The following is a 21,484-nucleotide window of genomic DNA, read 5'->3' on the forward strand; positions in this document are numbered from 1 at the left end:
GGACAATATTCTCACACTTACCTGATACAGTGCAATACTTATTACAGTGCAACCTCTCAGAGCAACTTTTTAGTTTTTATAGCTTTTGTATATATTTCTACACTTTTACATCCATACCCAATACAATGCAATACCAAATACAGTGCAATATCCTGAGTTTTGTAGCTGAACTGAATTTCTATAACTAATGTGCAATTAACATCTGCAACTCAACACGCCCAGTTGTATATATATTCTTTTTCTGCAGTGTTGTGACATGCACCATTTGTATATACCAGGGGTGGCCAACCAGTCGGAGCCCAAGAGCCACAATTCTTACTGTGTTACGGCAAAGAGCCACATCGGCACATGAACATGGGCACACAAATATTACCCTTCCTTCTGCGCGCGCGGACACACACACACACACACACACAGCCACATTGATGTCACACTCCAACTTAACTAATGCCCCACACCAACATGATAATGATACATTTACTGCAGTACCAAGACCACAGGCCAGTCATTTTCAACAGTGGCGACTGGTGAAGAAAATTGTAGGTGGGGCACAAAGGCAGACATTGTTTACATGTGGGGATTCCCCCCATTGGGGGGGGGGTTCCGGGGGGCCTCCCCCGAAAAATTTTGGATTTCTTAGATGCAATTTCCTGTATTCTAGTGCATTTTGGAGTTACCTGTTTAACATCGAAAATGCAAAAGCCATTTTGATTCAGCTTGAATTCTCAATTGCATGACCTGCACAAGACCTGCATTCAAATAAATAAGTATTCAAATAAATACAGTCAGTCGGAAAATGGAAATTACAAAGTGCTAATTTAATTTCCTCAAACAGTACAAGCTCCATAGGCACTGGGAACAGTGATCAGTGCAAGTGCAAATATAGATAAAATATAATACAATGCTCAAATTTTTGAAAGAAGAACACACGCACACACAAATTGATAACTGGAAAACAAATGAACAAATACATAATGTATATACACTACATGCCAAAAGTTTGGACACACCTTCTCATTCAATGAGTTCTGTGTTCTCATGACTATTTACACTTACAGTATACTCTACTCTCACTCAAGGCATCAAAACTGAATGAGCACTCGCCCACTACTCAGGCTTGCGCGCCCAGTGCGTATCCCAAGCCTCAGCAGCAGGGATGGTATGAAACTCACACACACAGTTAAATCCACAAGAACTCACCCATTACTCAGGCTTGCAGGCCCAGCGCATATCCCAAGCCCTGTGCTTATGAAGTTCAGCTCACTACATGCTAAAATCGACCAGGAGTTTCCAAAAGGGAGTGAAGAGACGCTGAAGATTTGAACCCTTGAAATGCGACAATGACAACTGACATAGAAGGCAGAATGGCTTGCCATAACGTTCAACGAAAAAATATAAATTCTCACACTCTGTTAAAAACTACACTACATGGCAAAAGTTTGGACACACCTTCTCATTCAATGTGTTCTGTGTTCTCATGACAATTTCCACTTACAGTATACTCTCACTCAAGGCATCAAAACTGAATGAGCACTCACCCACTACCCAGGCTTGCGCGCCCAGCGCGTATCCCAAGCCTCAGCCGCAGGGATGGTATGAAACTCACACAGTTAAATCCACAAGAACTCACCCACTACTCAGGCTTGCGCGCCCAGCGTGTATCCCAAGCCTCAGCAGCAGGGATGGTATGAAACTCACACACACAGTTAAATCCACAAGAACTCACCCACTACTCAGGCTTGCGCGCCCAGCGCGTATCCCAAGCCTCAGCAGCAGGGATAGTACAATACTCACACACGCAGCTAGCATCACAAACGGTCACCCGCTACTTCAATGAGAAGGTATGTTCAAACTTTTGGCCTGTAGTGTATCTGAATTCACATCAGCACACATTTACATACTCAAATGTACACACATATACACACACAGCAGCAGAAGTGCTACTTGTAGGGGAATTAAGCCCTTCTGTCCTTTAAATTGGCAAATTTTTCGATGATTTTCATATTAAAGTCGGTCATCTCTGTCACAATCCTCCTTTCCATGGACAGGGTGGCCAAGACATGGTGAAGAGAAACATCCTGGGACATGGTGAAGAGAAAAAAGTAAAGCTGTTCATCAGTTCACTTGGATGAAATGTAAATGCTCAATAGCAATTATTAAAGTGTACCCTTAACATGTAATGATACAAATAAATAAATATAAATGTTCAATGAAATTATTTTTAAAAATACTACTACTGCAGTACCAAGGCCCTGTCATTTTTTTTTTCAATAATCAATATAGTGCACTTACTATTAATGTTGCTTAGTGGGACTTCTGGCATTCCTTCCCCTCAACAATCCTCCTCAAATCTGGCTCGTAGTCTGTTGTTGCCACTCGTAACAGTTCTTTGAGATGAGTGTTGGTCAGAACAGAACGGTGCTTTGATTTCACGTACTTCATGGTGGAAAATACTGACTCGCAGACATAGGTTGAGCCAAACATTGATAGAATTTTCAGTGCAGCCCTTTTGACATTGGGGTATTTTTCCATTGACACACTTTTCCAGAACGCAATGGTCTCTTCCCTTAAAGCAGGTTTCAGTTGGTCCTCCTCGGCGAAATCAATCATCTCTAACTCAGCAGCAGCCTCATCTGCGACTAGCGGGGCTTTCAAACAGTCCGTATCCGCATTAAATGGGTCGACGAGGAACGTGATTTGTGGCCGTTTCAGTTGTAGGTCACGGAACCGGATCACAAAGGTCTCGTGCAGGTGTTCAACCAGTGTTGCATATCTGGCTCCTTGCTTGTTCAGGGTGGCACTGGTGACTTGCCCACTAACTTTTAGCAGAGTGGGGAAATGCGCTAAATCTCCCTTTTGAAGATGCGCTTTAAACAGTTTCAGCTTGTTGACAAACGCAAACACACTTTGCACCAAATCAGGCAGCACTTTCATTTTACCCTGCAGGGTAAGATTCAGTCTATCCAAGTGGCCCAGCATGTCGACCAAAAAGGCCAAGTCCATAATCCATTTGGGGTCCGAGAGCTGTGGGTAGTTCTTATTCTTTTCTTCCATGAAGAGCTTCATGGCATCCAAAAGTTCAAAGCAGCGAGAGAGTACCTTTCCCCTTGACAGCCACCTCACGGTGCAGTGCAGTGGCAGGTCATCTGGAAGCTCTTGGTCCAGCTCAGCGATGAAATTCTTGAATTGCCTGTGGTTGAGAGCATGTGTACGGATGTAGTTGACGATTTCCATCACAGGTTTCATGATGTTGTCTAAATTCAACGATTTAGACACGAGTTGCTCCCTGTGGATGATGCAGTGGAAATTCCAAAAATCGGGAAATGTTTCGTCGGCTTTGCACAGCCCCACGAGCCCGTTCACAGATCCGATCATGGATGGTGCACCGTCAGTGGCTATTGCGGTTAATTTACTTAGGGGCAGATTTGCTTTCTCAAATACAGTCATCATCGTTTCTTTAACATCTATGCCACGGGTTCGGTCTTTCAGTGGCACGATATCCAGGAGTTCCTCTTTGATTTCACACTCCTTTGACACAGAACGTGCAAATATTGCCAACTGAGGCTTGTCTTCTATGTCACAACTCTCATCCAACGCCACACTGAAATACTCGCATGCTTGAAGATCAGAGTGCAACTTAGATTCAACAGATGTGTTAATGTCTGATATTCTGTGCTCTACCGTGTGGCGGGACAGTTGGAGGTCCGATGCCATGCGTTTTAGTTGGTCGTTTTCAGGACACAAGATTTCAACAGCGTCAGTTATGTATTTTTTAATGAACTCCCCTTCATTGTATGGCTTTTTAGCCCGAGCAATGTTCCAAGCCAGTTTATACGATGCATGTGTTACTGTCTCTGATTGTTTTGTAAATTTTTTGAAGAGCTGTACCTGCTTTTGTGATTGACTTTTTAACGTGATTAACTTGTGTTTACGAAGTTCACTCCCTTTCGGAAAGTCCTGGTCGATTTTAGCATGTAGTGAGCTGAAGTGACGCTGAAGATTTGAAGCCTTGAAATGCGACAATGACGACTGACATAGAAGGCAGAATGGCTTGCCATAACGTTCAACAAAAAATATAAATCCTCCCACTCTGTTAAAAACGTCCTGTTTTCATCTTCATATTTTCTTTTTGAAGTGCATTTTTTCCCTGCCATTTTGCGATCTGAAATTTAGCATATCATCTCACGCACCCGCACATTTGTCATGATGTGAAAATACCGTAATGAAACCAAGCGAAGCACCTTTAATAAAATTACCGTAATTAACTGCAGTGAAGCGAAAACGCACATAAAACCACAAACGAACACCAACTTGGACGTGAAGGTGAGAGCCGCATGACACCAGGCAAAGAGCCGCATGCGGCTCGCGAGCTGGCCACCTATGGTATATACTGTATATTATTTGTTTTTCTGCTGTGTTGTATGTTACCATCTAAATGTTTGCACTGGGGTGTGTGCTTTCCATTTCATTATATAATTTTCCTGCACCTTCTCATGTCGATCTAGCTTTCTTCACTACACTTTCTTCCTCGTCCGTGCTTTTATTCTTGTTTCCACCATCATTGCTTTTAAAAAAAGCCATTATTCTCTGCATAGCGAATATATTTCTCAGCTCGGTCCGAACCAGCTCTCAGTTATCTCTCAGTTGAATGATCTGATGAATCCCTAAAAAGCACTTTTCCCACCTAATGCCACACCCACAACATACAACCGTGGGAAAGAGGGGCAATCACAGAAAGAGGAGTAGAAAACGGGAAATGTTACGGGGGATATTTATTGTAATAGTAGGCTATTGTAGCATCAACACAAAAGCACAAGACTCAACTTTAACTGAAAGTGTTATTCAGTAGCCTACACTTATTCAAGCTACAGACCGAGAAGAATAAAAATGCTGAAATCTCATGTCCCGGTAAAATGCACTAGCATGGCAGAATGGCAAAAAAAATTTAACTTTTTCCACCCCCCCCCCGGCTACCGTGGGAACCACCGCAGTGCAAGACAGAGGCAATGCACGCAACTACAGACAGGGAGCAAGGCGCAGGCAGAACACACACACGCACACAACACTGAACACACACACACAACAATACAGGCCGTTACTCGTTACACTGCCATGAGGCTACAAGCCTGTGTCTCTCTGAGAAGGAGCAGCCCCTCCCTCCTCTGTGTGTGTGTGTGTGTGTGCGCGTGTGTGTGAGAGAGTGAGCGAGCAGCCGCGCGCTGAGAGCAGAGACACAGAGTGTCACACAGAAAGTGAAGGATTTTCTCAGAGTGCTCCCTCCAAACAACGGGGATTTACACGAAAACGGAATGAGATATTCACAAAATTCTTTCACATTGAGCACTACAAGGCTCTGATGAACACATTGATGTAATTTTCTTGTCCCTAGTGTAAAAAATGATATTAGGTAGGCTATCCAGCGCTGGATTTACATACTTTGCAGTTTAACATTTGATACATTTTAGAATGTTAAACTTGTCGCGTCTGTGCTCAGTGCTTTCCTAAATTGTCGGCCGCAAGAAACCCTTGCACGAATGTGCGCTGTTTTTTTTCATCGTTCGCATGCTGAAAAATTCGCTCGCAAATGCGAGTGAAATGCAGGCCTAGACATTAAGCATTTACCACTGGTGGCCCAGTGGGCCAGTGGAATTGAAAAGTTACTGGCCCAAATGGAAAATGTGGTGGCCCGAATGCGCGCGGTACCCGAACCACAGCTGCCGTAGGCAGCCCTGTGCTCACTCTAGGACCCAAATTGTTTTAGCAAAAAGTGCTAAAGACTCAAATTTTTCTTTAGCAATTTGCAATTTCGCTTAGCAAGAAATGCTAAAAGAACAATTTTCTTTTTAGCAAAGTAATTTTTTTAGCAAGATATGTTATACTTCTAAATGTTTCTTGCACTGACATAATATTGAAAAATGAATTGTTATTGTAGTTTGTTGGTGTTTCAATAGTGTTTGCAAGCTTGTTTCCTGCCTTTGTCTTTCCATGTTCTTGATTTATGTTCATAGCATGCTTATTTATTCTTGAATCCTCTTATTTTGATCATTTCATCAATTGTATATATGTAATGAAATTGTGTGTTTAATTTAACCTGCTTAATCTGGTTTACAGAGTCCATATATTTCATTATATTATATCTAACATCTGGTGTGATGTGCTTTGCATTCTTTGCTATCTATGCACCTTTTAGCCCTTAGTCACCCTCTATAGTATGCTGACTGGCCTGTGTGGGTATGTGTGTGTGTGTGTGTATAATTGGGATCCATGTGTGTGTGTTTAGGGGGAGGGGGGTGTCTTTATGGGTAGGATGAAGGGAGCTCAGGGAGTTAAAATCAATGGTTGTTTCTTATAAATTAATCTCATAACCCAAATATAATGATATTCACCATTAATTTCTCAAGTGAAACTTGCAGTCAAAACTTTGAACCATGTGCGTCAAAACGCTCTGAAAACAAGGTACACTTGGTCGATATATCCTGGTTCATCTGTGAGTTCTTCCAAAGTTCTGTCAGGGTTGATATGGAGAAAATACGTCTTTAGAATGGTTATATCATGTTTTTATCCCTAACTGAGAAAGCTAACAGAATATTCTAATATGTTATCTCACTTTTTAGATAAGTTTTTGCCATACATAAAGTCGGATAATTTATTTTCAACAAACCTCGCTATAATCTTGTTCACTAATGAGCGAGAATTGGCGACATTATCAGTGCAACTCGGAAATTGATCATTTTATATGTAAGGTCCGATGCTATTGGAAGACGTAATTTGCGGTCAACCAATAAGAAGCTTTGAAACTCGGGGGCGTTGGTTATAAATCAAAACATCGAAGATGGACACGAAAGGCAGGGCCTGAATTTCATTTTTCAGAATGGGGGGGGGGGGAATTCCCCCCCTCAGTGACTCAAATGGGGGGGATTTACACAGTTTGGGGGGGATTTATACAGTTTGTGGGGAACGCTACTTGTGGGCTTAAATAGCTTAGGTCTTACCTTCTGCCACTACTCAGATTGAAGATCTCTACAGTATGTAACCTTTTGTCACCATTTGAGGTATCCTTTTTAGTAGACTTTTCATTTTGATATCTCCAAATTTGGATAGCATTGTCAGACAAAGGGTGGATAAATGCAAGTATTATTCCCACCAGCCGTCTAAGATATGGACTGTTCAGTTTTGGGTGGAGGGTAGAAAACCACCACAAAATGAAAGAGATCCTTTACAGCATGACATTGCTGACTGACTGTTATGCCATCAAACACCAATAGCCTTTTTCTAGCAGTGTGAGTAAGGCTCTAGGAAGAGTTTGGAAGGTTGTGTGCCTTTTACAGTAGTTAAGCTAATTTTACAACCTCCTTAGTGTTGCTTTACACAGCTGCTTCTTCCTCATCTTCATGCAGTATTCTTTAAGTGTCACTGCTTCGTTTAATTATAAAAAAAAGAAAAAAATCAGTCTGTTCTTAATAGCACTCAACGAATTTATTGACACAAGTCTAACTTAAACCAGTCTGCTGACTTTTCAGGATTCTCTTAACTATGTTTGTGTCTCTTCTTTTAGTGGCCATCTCTTTAAACCAGTGACCTTTGCTTTTTCCTTTTATAACATTTTTATATCTTTTTTATCAACTTTTATATCATTTTTCTATTCTCATGTCTGATCTGATCATCCCTGTCCTCTGTTTAATGTCTACAATTAAAATAAGAAAACACTATCAAACTGTTCTAAACACTGAATGAATTTACAAACTTTGTTTCAGTCCACATATAGAATGTTAACATGACAACAGTCTTTGTTGACTTTTCAGGATTCTCTTATACCATATAGCCCTGTCTCCTGTGTCATATGCCATCTTTAATTTAAAAAAAATCAAATTGTTCTCAACACTGAACAATTCATCTTTGCTGAGTGCAGGATTCTTGTACATATGTAGTCTTTCCTACTCTTTCTCCTAGTGGTCATCCCTTTTGTCAGCATCAGTGTCCTTTGCTTTTCCTTGTAAATACTTTTTTCTTATAGCCATGCTCTGATCTAATCCCCTTTGCAACGTCGACGTTAATGTTAGCTGTCTCGTCCTGTGTATTCTCAGCAGTATTCTCAATGGTATCACTCACACTGCTACCACCATCGGATTCAGGAGTTTTCCTCTTAGCAGGGGAAACTTCTGCCACTGCACTTGTACGTTTTAGCCAGCGGTCCATGTGTTTTACAGTGAAAGTCCGAGAGAGGAAGAGTGCGCGCGCTGTATCTGTGTGTGTGTGAACTGTCTGTGTCTGCTGTTTTTTTTTTCTGAGTAGGCTACGGGGGGAGAGGGGGGTCAGTCAGTAAAAGGAGGGTTAAATTCAAGTAACCTTGAGAACAGAAGGTAGTCGCGCATTCACACTGATCCATTATTAGATTGACGTTGTCAGGCAATGCAGTAATGTGTGCGGGAATCTCTCGCATTAGAATCGTTAAAGGTGCGGGAATTAAAAAAATATGCGCAATACCCGCAATCCCGCGCCCTAATTCAGGCCCTGAAAGGTACTGTTTATCTTGAGAAATCGCAATTGTTTGATGGATTTTGCTTAAACTTTAAATGACTTTCGCATAAAATGCGAATACAGATGATTTTCTTTTCGCAAATTGGAATAAAACTTCGCAATTTGCGGACATGCGAGTGGCTAGCGTGAGCCCAGCAGCCGCTGCAAGCACCATAGGTGCTTGCACAAAGAGGGGGGTCCGGGGGCCCTCCCCTGGGAAATTTTGATTTTTCAATTCATATTCGTGCATTCTGGTGCATTTTAAGGTGAAATTAATTTAAAGATTATTAATATTTTGCTAACATTATATTTTTGTTTGTTCACATTTATATTTTATTGTTTGCATTTCTTGTTCTATCAATTTCTTAGTTACATTTAAAAATTTCCTTTGTTCTTGTTCTCTGTTCGTTTAACACATGCTGTTGATTACTGTTTTACATTAACAGTTGTTTGTATAAGTTTTAGAATAAGCTAAGTTTTGCCTCACCATGCAACTAACTTGTTTATAGAATAAGCTTTGCCTGTAACCCACCCTGTGTGATGTAGACATATTTTCCTTTTTTGTCATGGTTTCAACTTTGGCTCATATATTCTCAACATTGTAGATATTGAATTCTCACCACTGTAGATATTCTTATAGAAATAGAGGTACAATGAACTTTTTACATACACCTTTATATAATAGCCACAAGACACACACAGGCCAGTCCCAAGTCTGGATGAAAGGTGAGGGTGGCATACTAACCCTCATCATGCTGGATTTAAATGGGCATTTTTATTGCCCATGAAGAAGTTTTATTTCTTAATTAATAAAATATCATGAGAATCACTGACAAACCATACATTTCCTGAAAGGGTGGACTTTGGGGAATAATCTAGTGAGATTTTTGCAAAGCCTTACCTGCTCGGGGGTAATTTATAACCCTAATTACCTGTTAATTAGCTAATTAACAGGTATGCTCAGGTGAGCCAAAAAGGGGTGAAATGTTTTTTTTTTAATAAGACAAGATATAAACACCAAATTTTCAGGATATGTCCTTGGGGGAACTAGTAGTAAATTATTGCAAATTCAGCTCATTTGCATAAACCGTTGCCATGGCAACAGCAGATACCCTAGCAACTGGGGGTATACTGGGTTTAGCATGGTCTGGTTGTACCAGAGAGGGTCAGAATAGTTATTATTTTTGTTGTAATGAACTAATGTAGACCTAGTTTGGCTATTTTGATAGATTTCATCATCTTTGGATATTTGAATAATATAATATATGGGATCAGATCTAATTTACCACATTATTTTCTCTGTTCTTCTATTTCAGTCATAGCAACCAACATTTATACTTCATTCTTGAATCACTAAAAGTTGATACACGTGTAGCCATATTTCTTGGCAGTGTATCCTGAAATTTTGATATTAATATACAAAGTCTGAACGATTTTACACCATCTGAAGCTAAAGCGCGTCTGTTGAAATGCTGTTTTACGATTTGGCGAGTTGTAAACCGAGCATGACGTCGCGCGCTCTGATTGGCTGCCGAGTCAAAATGAAGCCGAACATTTCCGAAGATGCACGAAGACGACACACTCCTGCCGCGGGGCGGCGCAGAGGATGACAAACAAAGATGGCGGACCTCGGATCGAAAAGGTGCATTTTACGAACAATTTCTTCACAATTCTGGTTAAATATGAGTAATAAAATTTGGTAATTTGTATTGAAAACGTACTGGCCCGCCCGGGCCACTGTTTGGCCAAATTTAGTGGCCCGAAAGACGTAAAAAACACCGCCGGGCCATCGGGCAAGTGCTAATGTCGAGCCCTGAAATGTGCGCACTGTAGAGCCCTGCTTGTAATTATCCACGCGTTCAACAGATTGGCCCTTGATGATTGTGGGATCATGGTTTGGAGCCTGATTTCTAAAATCAATAATCATGTCCTTTGTTTTGGATGTATTAAGCACCAAGAATGAAAGATCACACCACCTAATAAAATCCTCCAAGACTGGACCATGGCTGTATTCATTACTGTGTAACAAACTTACAATGACAATATCGTCTGCAAATTTTAAAATGTGCCTGTTTTCATAGATCACTCTTACACATATCTGTATAAAGGATAAAAAGTAAGGGAGAGAGAACACATCCCTGAATGAATAAGTTTAACCAGACAATTCCCCTGTGGGAAATCGTGAGAGTGATGCAGTGGGCGTAGCAGTCGCTATTGCAGGAGTTGTACTGTACTGTGTGAATGTGTGACTTGCTATGATGCTCCGATGCTATGATCATGTGTGTGCTTGAGAGAGAGAGAGAGAGAGAGAGAGAGAGAGAGAGAGCAGCCCCTCCCCCATCTGCTCCCTGACTGGAGCTCGTTGCCTTGGTGACGGTGCTCAGGTGCAGAGCAGAAGCCCTGTTCACACGGCACATATTTGCATCGATGCTGCACCGATGTATTTTGTTGCGATATATCTTACACCGGTGTAAATTTTGTGGAGCATTCACACGTCACAACCCTGCTTACTAGAGAGAAGCGTGTTAGCACCGGTGCAACCCCACTTGTGGTCACACGGCAGTTTCTGCGACCGTGCAATAGTAGCAAAAACTTTATTACTATCATTTCCTTTGATAGTAATAAAGTTTTGATATCATTTCCTTTTATTATTATCATTTCCTATCATTATTACTATCATTTCCGATAGTAATAATGCGGAAATGAAATATGCGCATGCGTGAAAATGTACTTCCTTTTCCCGGTTGTTATGGCATCATCAAGCGCCGGGAAAACAACGTGGATGAAGACACCAGTGTTGCCAGATATTGCTGACTTTTTCCAGCCCAAAATATGTTCAAATCCACCAAAATGCACTTAAAACTGACAATCTGGCAACACTGGAAGACACGCAGTTCTGTTGTTGTTGATATTCACCATTTTGGAAGCGCAAAATACCAGGATGCAAATTATGCAATGCCCGTATGTAATCAACTCTCCTCACGCGTAGCGAGTCTACCCCTGTAGCGTTCAGACGGCCCATTTTATATCGGTGCTGCCCCGCAAACTAGCATTTACTCCGGAGTAAATTTCTTAAACCACCTCCCGAGCAGGGTTAGATTTGCACCGGTTTAAGCAGCTTTCAGGGGCTACACCGGTATAACTTTGTACCGTGTGAACGCTCTACCGGGGCAGCCCCGGTGCTACACCGGAGTAAAAGTTGCCGTGTGAACACCCCTATAGACATAAGATTACAGGCAAAGAGCTTTTTCTCAGATTTCCTTCTCCTTGAACAACGGCGACTTACACGAAAATGAAAGGAGGTATTCACAAAATTCTTTCACATTGAGCGCTACAAGGCTCTCATTAACATATTGATGTAATTTTTTTGTCCCTAGTGTAAAAAATGTGGACAACAGAGCGAGTTGAAAACAACTGACATTTCTGATTTTGTAGTAAAAGCACTGTCGGAATTATAATGGGAGTCAATGGAGCAGTTGGGCTGTGAACCTGTCACTTTGAGGCTTCTTGTGCGAAAACTGTAAATCCTATCGTTTAGGTAGACACATCATGTGAATCAAGACAAGTGTGACTCCAACTTTTGAGAAAATTATATGTGTAGAGTGCAGAGCATTTTTTAAGGATTTTCCACTAGGAGACCAACTGGTCTGGGCAATACAATCACAGGCCCCAGAGTCCATGCGGCTGCACCGCTGCGGCATATTCTGTGATGCAAAATGGTTCACCAATCACCATACAGACAAACACACTACAGTCACTACACAGCTATCAAGAGCAATTACCAAGCACAAAAGTTACAGGGGCAAAGACAGGTTTTTAATTTGGGCACCATGGCGAGCCTAAATTTTTTTTTTACACTATTTTCGCGCGTAGCATGCCGAAAATTTTTGACGTATCATTTTTAGTAATTTTTTTTAACCAATTATAAATATATCGAGCAATAAAAATAATAGAAATTACATAATCATGTGCAAGTATAAAGTAATGCTGTATCTAAAAAGTCAAAAGTTTTCTCCAACATTCTGAATAAATAAAAAAGATAAAAATATTTTGTAAGCCTAATTATGATCACAGCATCTATTTGGGCACACATCTATTTCAACTTCCAATATAATTTGGTATAAATTAATTTGGGCATAAATGGGATAAAAATAATTTTCACTTAAGTTTAAAAATAAGTTGGTAAAAAGCAGATTACATAAAAGTCTCACATAAAATATGTAATAAAAATCCATAGCGTACCTGGCAACTGTAAGGCAGCTATTGCAGACGACAAGTCAATGACCTCGACCTTGTCAACAATATCGTCTGATGTCTTCTGACTGTTCTGTCCCCATTCCCCTGCCTGTAGACTTAATAATGCCATCGATTGTGCGTTTTCCATGAATATATGAACTGCTCTTATTATGTGATTTACCAGTTGTCTTAGGTCTACCACGACCCGGCATGACGACCACTTGTCAATCTAATATACTATCAACAGTATCACAAACCGACAGCCACGTGTTATCATGAATCGTTGAGAATTTCACAACATAAACAAAGGAAGTATATTTTATGACATTCAGACGTCAGACTCAGACATGGTTTACGGTAATCGCTAGACGCATTTCATGTTCACTTCATCAGGGATGTGATTGGCCAAGGACAAAAAAGCAGGAAAATATATAGACCCATAATACGACACGGCAGCAGTGTGGTGTGGTATAAACAGGCAGTTTCAGAGAACTTTACCCATGAGATGTTATAATGACTCAGCATCCCGTTAATGGCCAAATGGAATTCAAGGTGAGCAGTTTAACTCCACACAGAAAGGCCCTCGCCGGCCACACGGCTCGAACCCAGGACCTTCTTGCTGTGAGGCGACAGTGCTAACCACTACACCACCGTGCAGTCTAATAATAATAATAATAATAATAATATCATATAATTATCATCATGATTATGAACAGGCCAAATCCCAAACGGCTCCTGGTTGAAGACGGAGTGCACTACTGTAGAAGCCTTTTTATACTTTCTATAGGGTGGTTTTGGAGAGAGCTGGGGGGCATTTGGGATTCAGTTAATTATTATTATTATTATTATTATTATTATTATTAACAAAAGAGCAGCTAGCTGCGGCTGAATCCCAAATGTCCCCAGCATCGCACCTTCACTCTTCCCTCACACTGCTTTAGCAAACCCGGTGCTTCCTGGCCGAGCTAACCGTAACGCTAACGATGCCAGCTAGCTAGCTAACTCTGTTCAAGTCTTCAAGACTCGGGTCACATAAAGGTTACTCTCGCGTTATGCATAATGGGCTTTTTTTTATTATTACTGGTACCGCTTAACCTAGGGTAGGTTATTGTGCGCACGTGTGGCTCATTGGAGTTGCCTATGGATAATGTCATAGACATATAAACATAGACGCCGCATTGAGCTGGTGGCCCGTTGCTGGGATATGTCAGAGTGTCCGCCATATTGGATGTGGCAAATCTTCCCCGTAAACCAATGCAAGTAAATGGACTGAACTTCATAAAGCCCCTTTCTACAATAATATTTAACTCGATGCCTTTTATTCACCCATTAAGACACACACGTATATATTTGGGAAAAAAAACAGGCATCAAAACAACACATATAACTTTTAATGTGATGGTTATAAATAGTGTGTGAAATACCCTGCACACTGCAAACTAGCGACAGATACGCGATAGATAGCTCAGGTAAGCTAATCAGTCAGCACCGTAGCAAGCTACCAAAACCTGAGGCCACAATAACCAACCTACAAGACTGAATATAATAAATGATGGAAATAGTGGAAAAACTGGAAATAGTGAATGAAAATAAAAATGTACTGTTTTATTTATTGAGTCACCACACAGACCTACTCTCGTTGAATAAAGTGAGCTGAATGAGCGCCAAACTGAGTTCGGCCAGGTTCTAACGTCATACCAAAACAAAATACATCACTGATTCCTTCCCATTCAGAAAGGTTAAAAACATTCATCATACGTTCAAAAACATTCATCATAGTGTGGCACTGTATTCTCTAATTCTCACTGCTTATAACTCTACACCCCCCCGGTGGGGATGAGCTGGGAAACTGAAGACTGAAGGAACAGTATTGAAAAGTATTTTTCCAGTCTCACCTGTGAAAGGTAATCCCATGTGATCTCGTTTGGACGGTAAACCTGTTGGTACAGTTAAACGCAGCACATGAATGAGGCATCTTTATTCTCGGGTTGAAGAATCTCCACTTTGCCACATCCAATATGGCGGCGAGGATGACGTATGATTCTATGCAGAAGGCGTCGTCTATGTTTATATGTCTATGGATAATGTGGTCCTACCCCCCCCCCCCCCAAAAAAAACGAATTTGCATGATTCACGAGGGTCGCATTTTTATGCCTGAAAATCCGGAATTCCGAAAAAATCCGGAAGAATCACATCCTCATTCATGTTATGAAGCGACTGAACAACAAATTGAAATATATATGCCAAAAAATGACATTTAACAATAACTTTAAAAATATTTGGGGTTCTCCACCCTTATGAAACAGGATATTTTCTTCTAATTTGGGCGATTTTCCTAAGTTCTATTTTGGGCCTTTTGACAAGCCTGTAATTTGAGTGCCGTTATACGGTATGTAATTGGGGCTGTATTTGCCCTTGTGTTATGTCAAAGACACTCAAAGTTACACAGTAATGACATCGGATTCTGACATCAGCCATCTCAGTAACCAAATTTTAGTTTTGTTTTTCTTAACCAACATGATCTTGTGTGTATATCTTATAACATAGATCTTCGTTTTCCTTGTTAAATGTATACTTACATGGTACTTGGTTAATTAATTGCAACTGATTGAACCAAATGATAAGACATAACTTGGTTTAAAATTTGGTCTCCCAGTGAAGCTGGTTTTGCATTGACTAGGAAACCAGATCTGGCCACTGGGAGACCATTTGTTCGCCCAGTAACTATGTTAAAAAATGCTCTGGTAGAGTGAAATTTGTGGCTGAAAACACAGTTTTAATGAGAAATGTAGAGCATTTTTTTAAAGCTATGTACACTCTAGCTCGACTGCATAGACACTCATTATAAAGTCTGAATTTCTCCAGAATTGATCATGGTGATTGATCTGTGACTGATCAAAAAGTATACAACCTAGCAAAAAAGTTGAATGCCAAATCCACACAGGAGAATTTTGTCTCTGTTTTAAAGTTTGAATCATGTCTCTAGGTGAAAGCATGCCAGAGCAGCGGATGTTTGAAAAACGTTGAAAATGTGCGATTTTTTTCATTTATTCCCATTGAAATGAATGGGAAATTTTGCGTGATTTTTTCGCGACTACGTCGCCAAATAAATCGTAAAATGCTGAACAAAGTAATAGCACACCGAGTCCGATCGAGCCGCACGTTTTGATGTATTGTTTGTCTGTGTGCGATGTACGGTTATTGGGTTATTCGAAATCGAAATTTGTACGGAAGATGAATAAGTTTAAGAAGAAGAAACACGCAGAAGAAGAGTTTGCAGTGCCTAATAAAGCCCTGCGTATAAAACCAGCCCTGAGTTAAAGTAAGAGGTTTCATTGCTGCCAGAGCTAATTGTTAGACACAGTTCTCTCTCTCCAGGGATCAGAGGCTTCGAGCTCAACACCATACGATTCTTCCAACAACAAGACCTCCCGGTTCGGGAAACCATGCCTAAAACAGTCCCCTATGATTTCATCCATTTTCATTTTCAGTGTGTAAAGCTTTCTGCTCAACACACTGCAGAGGGGGTGATTCTGCCTGATTACATACATGTCAACCTATATGGAATGTCCGTAGTTTATACGGATTTGATTCAATAAACGTAGTATACGGGCGTACAAATAAAGTTATACGGATTCTTTAAAAAAACTTCAATATTTATTTAGAGCTATAATCAATTCCCACGATAATAAAAGAGCGCATAACATTTACAAACATACTGTACACCACGGAAAGCACAAACAGCCAGTAAAGAGTCTTATGAAATCGCGCGTTATCTTGTGGTAGCGAGACTTCGTTCCACTTCTGATCATGCGCACACCGCATTGCGAGAATCCCGCCAACCTAGCATTTTGTTTGAAAAGTGTATTTCCACCTCAGCGACTTTCACTAGCGACTGAAAAGATTCTGAATAGAGATCTTGCAGTCACGTGACCGGAAAGTACACAACCGCCATCGTGTCGGTCAAAAACACAGCTGAATACTGCTGCACTCGTGTACAGAATGGATCAATTTCAACCGACGGACTACACGGCTCATTTTTCTAATGAACAGATAACTAGCTATATGTCTAAAATAAACGATCTACAGATTAGTGACCCTTATGGCTTTCCGGACGGAGTTTTCACGACCGGATTTTGAACTGCCAGCGGAATACCCGGACATGTATGATTACCTCATCAACTTTCCCTCGCTGTTCAGTGGTGAAGCACTGCGTGCTTATAAATCTCGGGACAGTTTTCTTTACAGAAATTCAGGATTTGTCAGCGACTCAGATGTGGCATCTTGTAAACAAGAAAATGATCCTCACTGGATGGGTAAGTCACTCAAGTATTGAGTATAGCACTGACCAGCCGATTATAGAATAAGGTAATTCCAAATTGTCCGTGTTGTTTACATGGATCTGGCGTTGGAGAGGTAGAGGCTTGGCAGTGGAGGTTTGAGTAGCTGTTTTCTGAGCTTAGTCAACAGGCCGGCTCTGCCTGTAGCCTTGCTTTTGCTTCTGCTCCCGATAACAATCCACGGAGACCCCGCAAGTCTCGCAATCTGGTCTCGTCCGGAATGTTTTTTTTTTTTTTCTCGTCCGGAATGTTGTGCATGTGATGGAAATCGCTACAAACTGTCATTTTCTGCTGGAAACCAATGTCCAGTAAGTCCATACGGTTGTAGTGGATATTGACGTCCGGTACAGACGAACAACACGCAAAAATACACACAAAAAACGTGCACAGGTAGGGAGAGCTTGTAGCCGCAGCCGCTGTAGTAGAATTGTATATAGTAGGGTTTTCCAGAAGAAAAGGTAGAAGTAAAAGCAGAAGTAGAACCAGAAGTAGAAGGCGGAATATGGCGTTTGACCGACACGATGGCGTCTGTCACAATCTGGATCGGCTGTGACGTCACATGCAAGATCTCTATGGGCACTCCGGCAAGATCAACACAGACACTTGCTGTGACATGCAGGCTCGTGAGGTATTGGTGCAGACTGCTAAAAAAGCTGTCATGGAGTACAATTCAGAACATTAGAGTGACACTTTGTGTTTTTGTCAAACATTGGAGCTTTGTATTCATTCTGAAGGTTTATTGTTATTAATATTGAATAAAAAGTAACTGGGATATATCATTGTTAATTATCATTCAAATTTTAGGTAAATTATGGCGGCACGGTGGTGTAGTGGTTTAGCGCTGTCGCCTCACAGCAAGAAGGTCCTGGGTTCGAGGGCCGGCGAGGGCCTTTCTGTGTGGAGTTTGCATGTTCTCCCCGTGTCCGCGTGGGTTTCCTCCGGGTGCTCCGGTTTCCCTCACAGTCCAAAGACATGCAGGTTAGGTTAACTGGTGACTCTGAATTGAGCGTAGGTGTGAATGTGAGTGTGAATGGTTGTCTGTGTCTATGTGTCAGCCCTGTGATGACCTGGCGACTTGTCCAGGGTGAACCCCGCCTTTCGCCCGTAGTCAGCTGGGATAGGATCCAGCTTGCCTGCGACCCTGTAGAAGGATAAAGCGGCTAGAGATAATGAGATGAGATTTTAGGTAAATTATTTTAATTTGCATCTTATACGGACTTTATAAGGGAAATACGGATTTTGGAGGTAGGTTATACAGGTTTGATTGACCAAAGGTTGACATGTATGTGATTAGCTTAACAACAATAATAATAATTTAAAAAAATAAATAAAAACCCCGAGGGAAAAAAAGTCTGTGAGAAATCAAGTTGAAATTTTGAGAAATAAAAAGTTGGAATTGCGAGGAAGTCGCAATTTAGAGAAAGAGGAAAAAAACAACCCGTGATGGAAATAAACTTGAAGTGAAGATTTAAATACTTTCAATATACAACTAAACAGGTTAGCCAAACTACAACTCTCTCCTGAGTGGATAAATAGTGCACTATCTAGGGTGCACACGGCATTATTTCATACTGAACGGAGTTCCTAAAACAGTAAAGTGGAGATATATTTGGGATTCGACCACACACCTTCAGTTTAACTTACCTCAGGGTTTTAAATCCTCAGAGCCAGACACAATAACGTGTTTTTATTTTTATAACTCGAGGGGCTAAAGGGTTTTAAATCCTCAGAGCCAGACACAATAACGCGTTTTTATTTTTATAACTCGAGGGGCTAAAGCTGTTCAGACGAGCAGCGGTTTTTTTCTTCTCCAGTGTTTTCTGGCGGTTGGAGAAGCAGCTACTGGACGCGTTACCGCCACCACCTGGACTGGAGCGGAGTTTCCTCTGATAGACCTCAGGGGCCACTGAAACCCCAAAAGGGAGTTTCAGCCAGCGTTTGCGTCCCCATGGAGTCCAGAACGTTGTAAGGAAGCTACTTTCGCTGTCAAGTTTACATTGGAGGAAGGCCTCATGCGCATCCACCAGAGAGAATATGCGGGCCTTGGGCAGCTTGTAGAGGACATCATCTAGTGTAGGCATGATATAGTGAGATCTTTTCAGTGCTTTATTCAATGGCTTTGGGTCAATGCAGATTCGAATTTTATCAGGTTTTTTAATGATTACCATGTTACTAATCCAATCCGTAGGCTCTGTCACAGAGATTAAGTGGCCCTCTCTCTCGTGTCTGTCCAGTTCTGCTTTTACCGCTGTTTTGAGGGCTATTGGGACATTGCGTGGTGGGCACTGAACCAGTGTGATGGACTCATTTAAATCAAAGTGGACTTCACCAGGTAGTGACTCGATGGGTGAGGAGAAGACATCATCATACCTGCTGGTGAGCCGCTGCTTAGTGAGAGATCCAGGAAAAATGTTTCCATCTTGTGGAGTTCCTCAGGGATGGTAAAGTGCATCAGACCCAGATGTTCACATGTTGAGCCCGACAGCAATGGATACTGGTTAGTCTCCACGATCTCAAACTGTAATGGGTAAGTGTGTCCCTTTATTGTGCAATTCGTCCTGAACAGTCCAAGTGAAGTCATGACCTCGCCAGAGTAAAGCCTCAGCCTAGTTTGGCTTGGCGCTAGTGTCCCTTTTGGAGCCACTTTCATCTTTTCTTTGAGGCTCATAACATTACAAGTAGCTCCAGAGTCCAATTGACACTTTAGCCTGACACCGTCCATTCTTAAATTCACAAACCACTTCTTCCCTTGTTGTCTGTCTGTCATTGTGGCTGAAGTCATATATAAGTATGCTTCTTCTTGCTCATTGTCCTGTAATGTGTCTTCTGCAGTGTCTACTACATTTAAGCGTGGCTGCATAGTCTGTTTTTTTAGACACACGCTGGCAAAGTGGTTGGGTGTTCCGCAGTGGCGACATGTTTTGCCGAATGCAGGGCATGCATCCCTCCCTGCTTTGTGCTGATGTCCGCAATATTTGCAGTTCCCTGCCACCTCTCTTGTTCGTGGTTTGTTGAACTTGTGGGAGCTGCGTGCAGGTTGTCTGGAGTCTGCGGCATGTATTGTGTCGTCGGATTTCTGAGCTAATGCTCTCATGCGTGCATCTGTTAGCTCTGCTGCACGGCACATATCAATGGCTGAGGCAAGCGTAAGGTCTTTCTCTCTCAGCAGGCGGCGGCGCGTGCCCTCATCTGCTATTCCAAGGACTAGCCTGTCTCTTATGAGCTCCTCTTTTAGCTCTCCGTAGTTACAAGTAGCCGCCTTTTCTCTCAGTCTAGTCACGTATGCATCTATCAGTTCTCCCTCCTCTTGCTTCTGACTTCCAAAGACGAAACGCTCAAAAATTACATTTTTCACGGGTTTGAAGTACTTTCCCAAAGCTGTCAAAATGTCCTTTACATTCTTCCCTTGCTCCTCAGTTAAGTGCAGATTGTGTTTATAGATGTGCCTACATTCACTGCCCATAACCCTTCTCAGCGTCGCTGCCTTTACCTCTGCTTCTTTTTCGGATAATCCAGAAGCCAACATGTAGTCTTCAAAGTCCTCCTTGAACGTGTCCCAATTGGCAGCGACGTCCCCGGAGAGTTTCATTTCAGCCAGCGGTGGTATCGCGTTCAGGTTGGCAGCCATCTTCGTGTTAGCCTTCGCGCCGTTTATTTAGCCGATAACTAATGAGCAAAAAACTTCCGTCGCTATATTAGGAATCTCACTAACTTTCCCAAGCTTCTGACACCATGTTTGTGTGTAATGCTTGACACACAGAGTCAGGGAAACCGCTTTACCCAAGCACAGGTTTAATGGCCTGTTGCAAATACAACTGTACAACGAGAGAACATGTTGTCATGCTGTGTACTAGGTTTCTCATCGGTTACGCGAGCCACCAACGGGTGGCGCAGCTTACCTCATAACAGCCTTTCCCATAGATTTACATAGAAGACTAGATTCCTCACCGCGTATTCCAGAATGTCCGCACAGGGCGGCCATCTTACCACAAACAAGGGGTATGAAGACTTACGCAAGCACAGCACAGCCCAGCACTCACATTATGATTTACAGGAAATCAAAGTACTGACTTTGATGACAAGATGATGTGTCTGTTTTAATTGTAGATGTTTATATCAGTATGTTTAGTTTTATTTTAACTGCACATTGGAGCCTAGTCAAATGAAATTTCAATCTTCTGTGCTAACATATATTGACTTTGACATGATAATCAGCTTTGAATGTTCTTTTTGTAAATGTAAAGATATCTTTTTATCCTTGGAAGTATAACCACGTGATTAATTAAATGCTTTTTTTGTCACAAACTACCGTGAGTCGCTGTCACTAAATACTATTACTTACTCGGGCAGTGCATTTGTTATTATGCTATGATGTGAGTTTATATTTGTTA

The 21,484-nt window shown here is 41.5% G+C and overlaps 2 protein-coding genes across 2 annotated transcripts in view; both read right to left on the bottom strand.

Annotated features, from left to right (window-relative positions):
* Nucleotides 1–21,484, bottom strand: part of LOC132865856 (zinc finger protein 850-like) — a 1,522,149-nt gene that overhangs the window by 56,651 nt on the left and 1,444,014 nt on the right. The window lies entirely within an intron of this gene.
* On the bottom strand, nt 818–8,857 carry LOC132865855 (general transcription factor II-I repeat domain-containing protein 2-like). The gene is made up of 2 exons (XM_060898347.1): nt 2,293–8,857; nt 818–2,078 (listed from the first exon to the last, which is right to left on the bottom strand). The coding sequence occupies exon 1, from the start codon at nt 3,712–3,714 to the stop codon at nt 2,305–2,307; it is 1,410 nt and encodes a 469-aa protein (XP_060754330.1). The 5' UTR covers nt 3,715–8,857; the 3' UTR covers nt 818–2,078; nt 2,293–2,304.

Source organism: Neoarius graeffei, chromosome 18 (genome assembly GCF_027579695.1).
Source record: "Neoarius graeffei isolate fNeoGra1 chromosome 18, fNeoGra1.pri, whole genome shotgun sequence".
Lineage (NCBI taxonomy): Eukaryota > Metazoa > Chordata > Actinopteri > Siluriformes > Ariidae > Neoarius > Neoarius graeffei.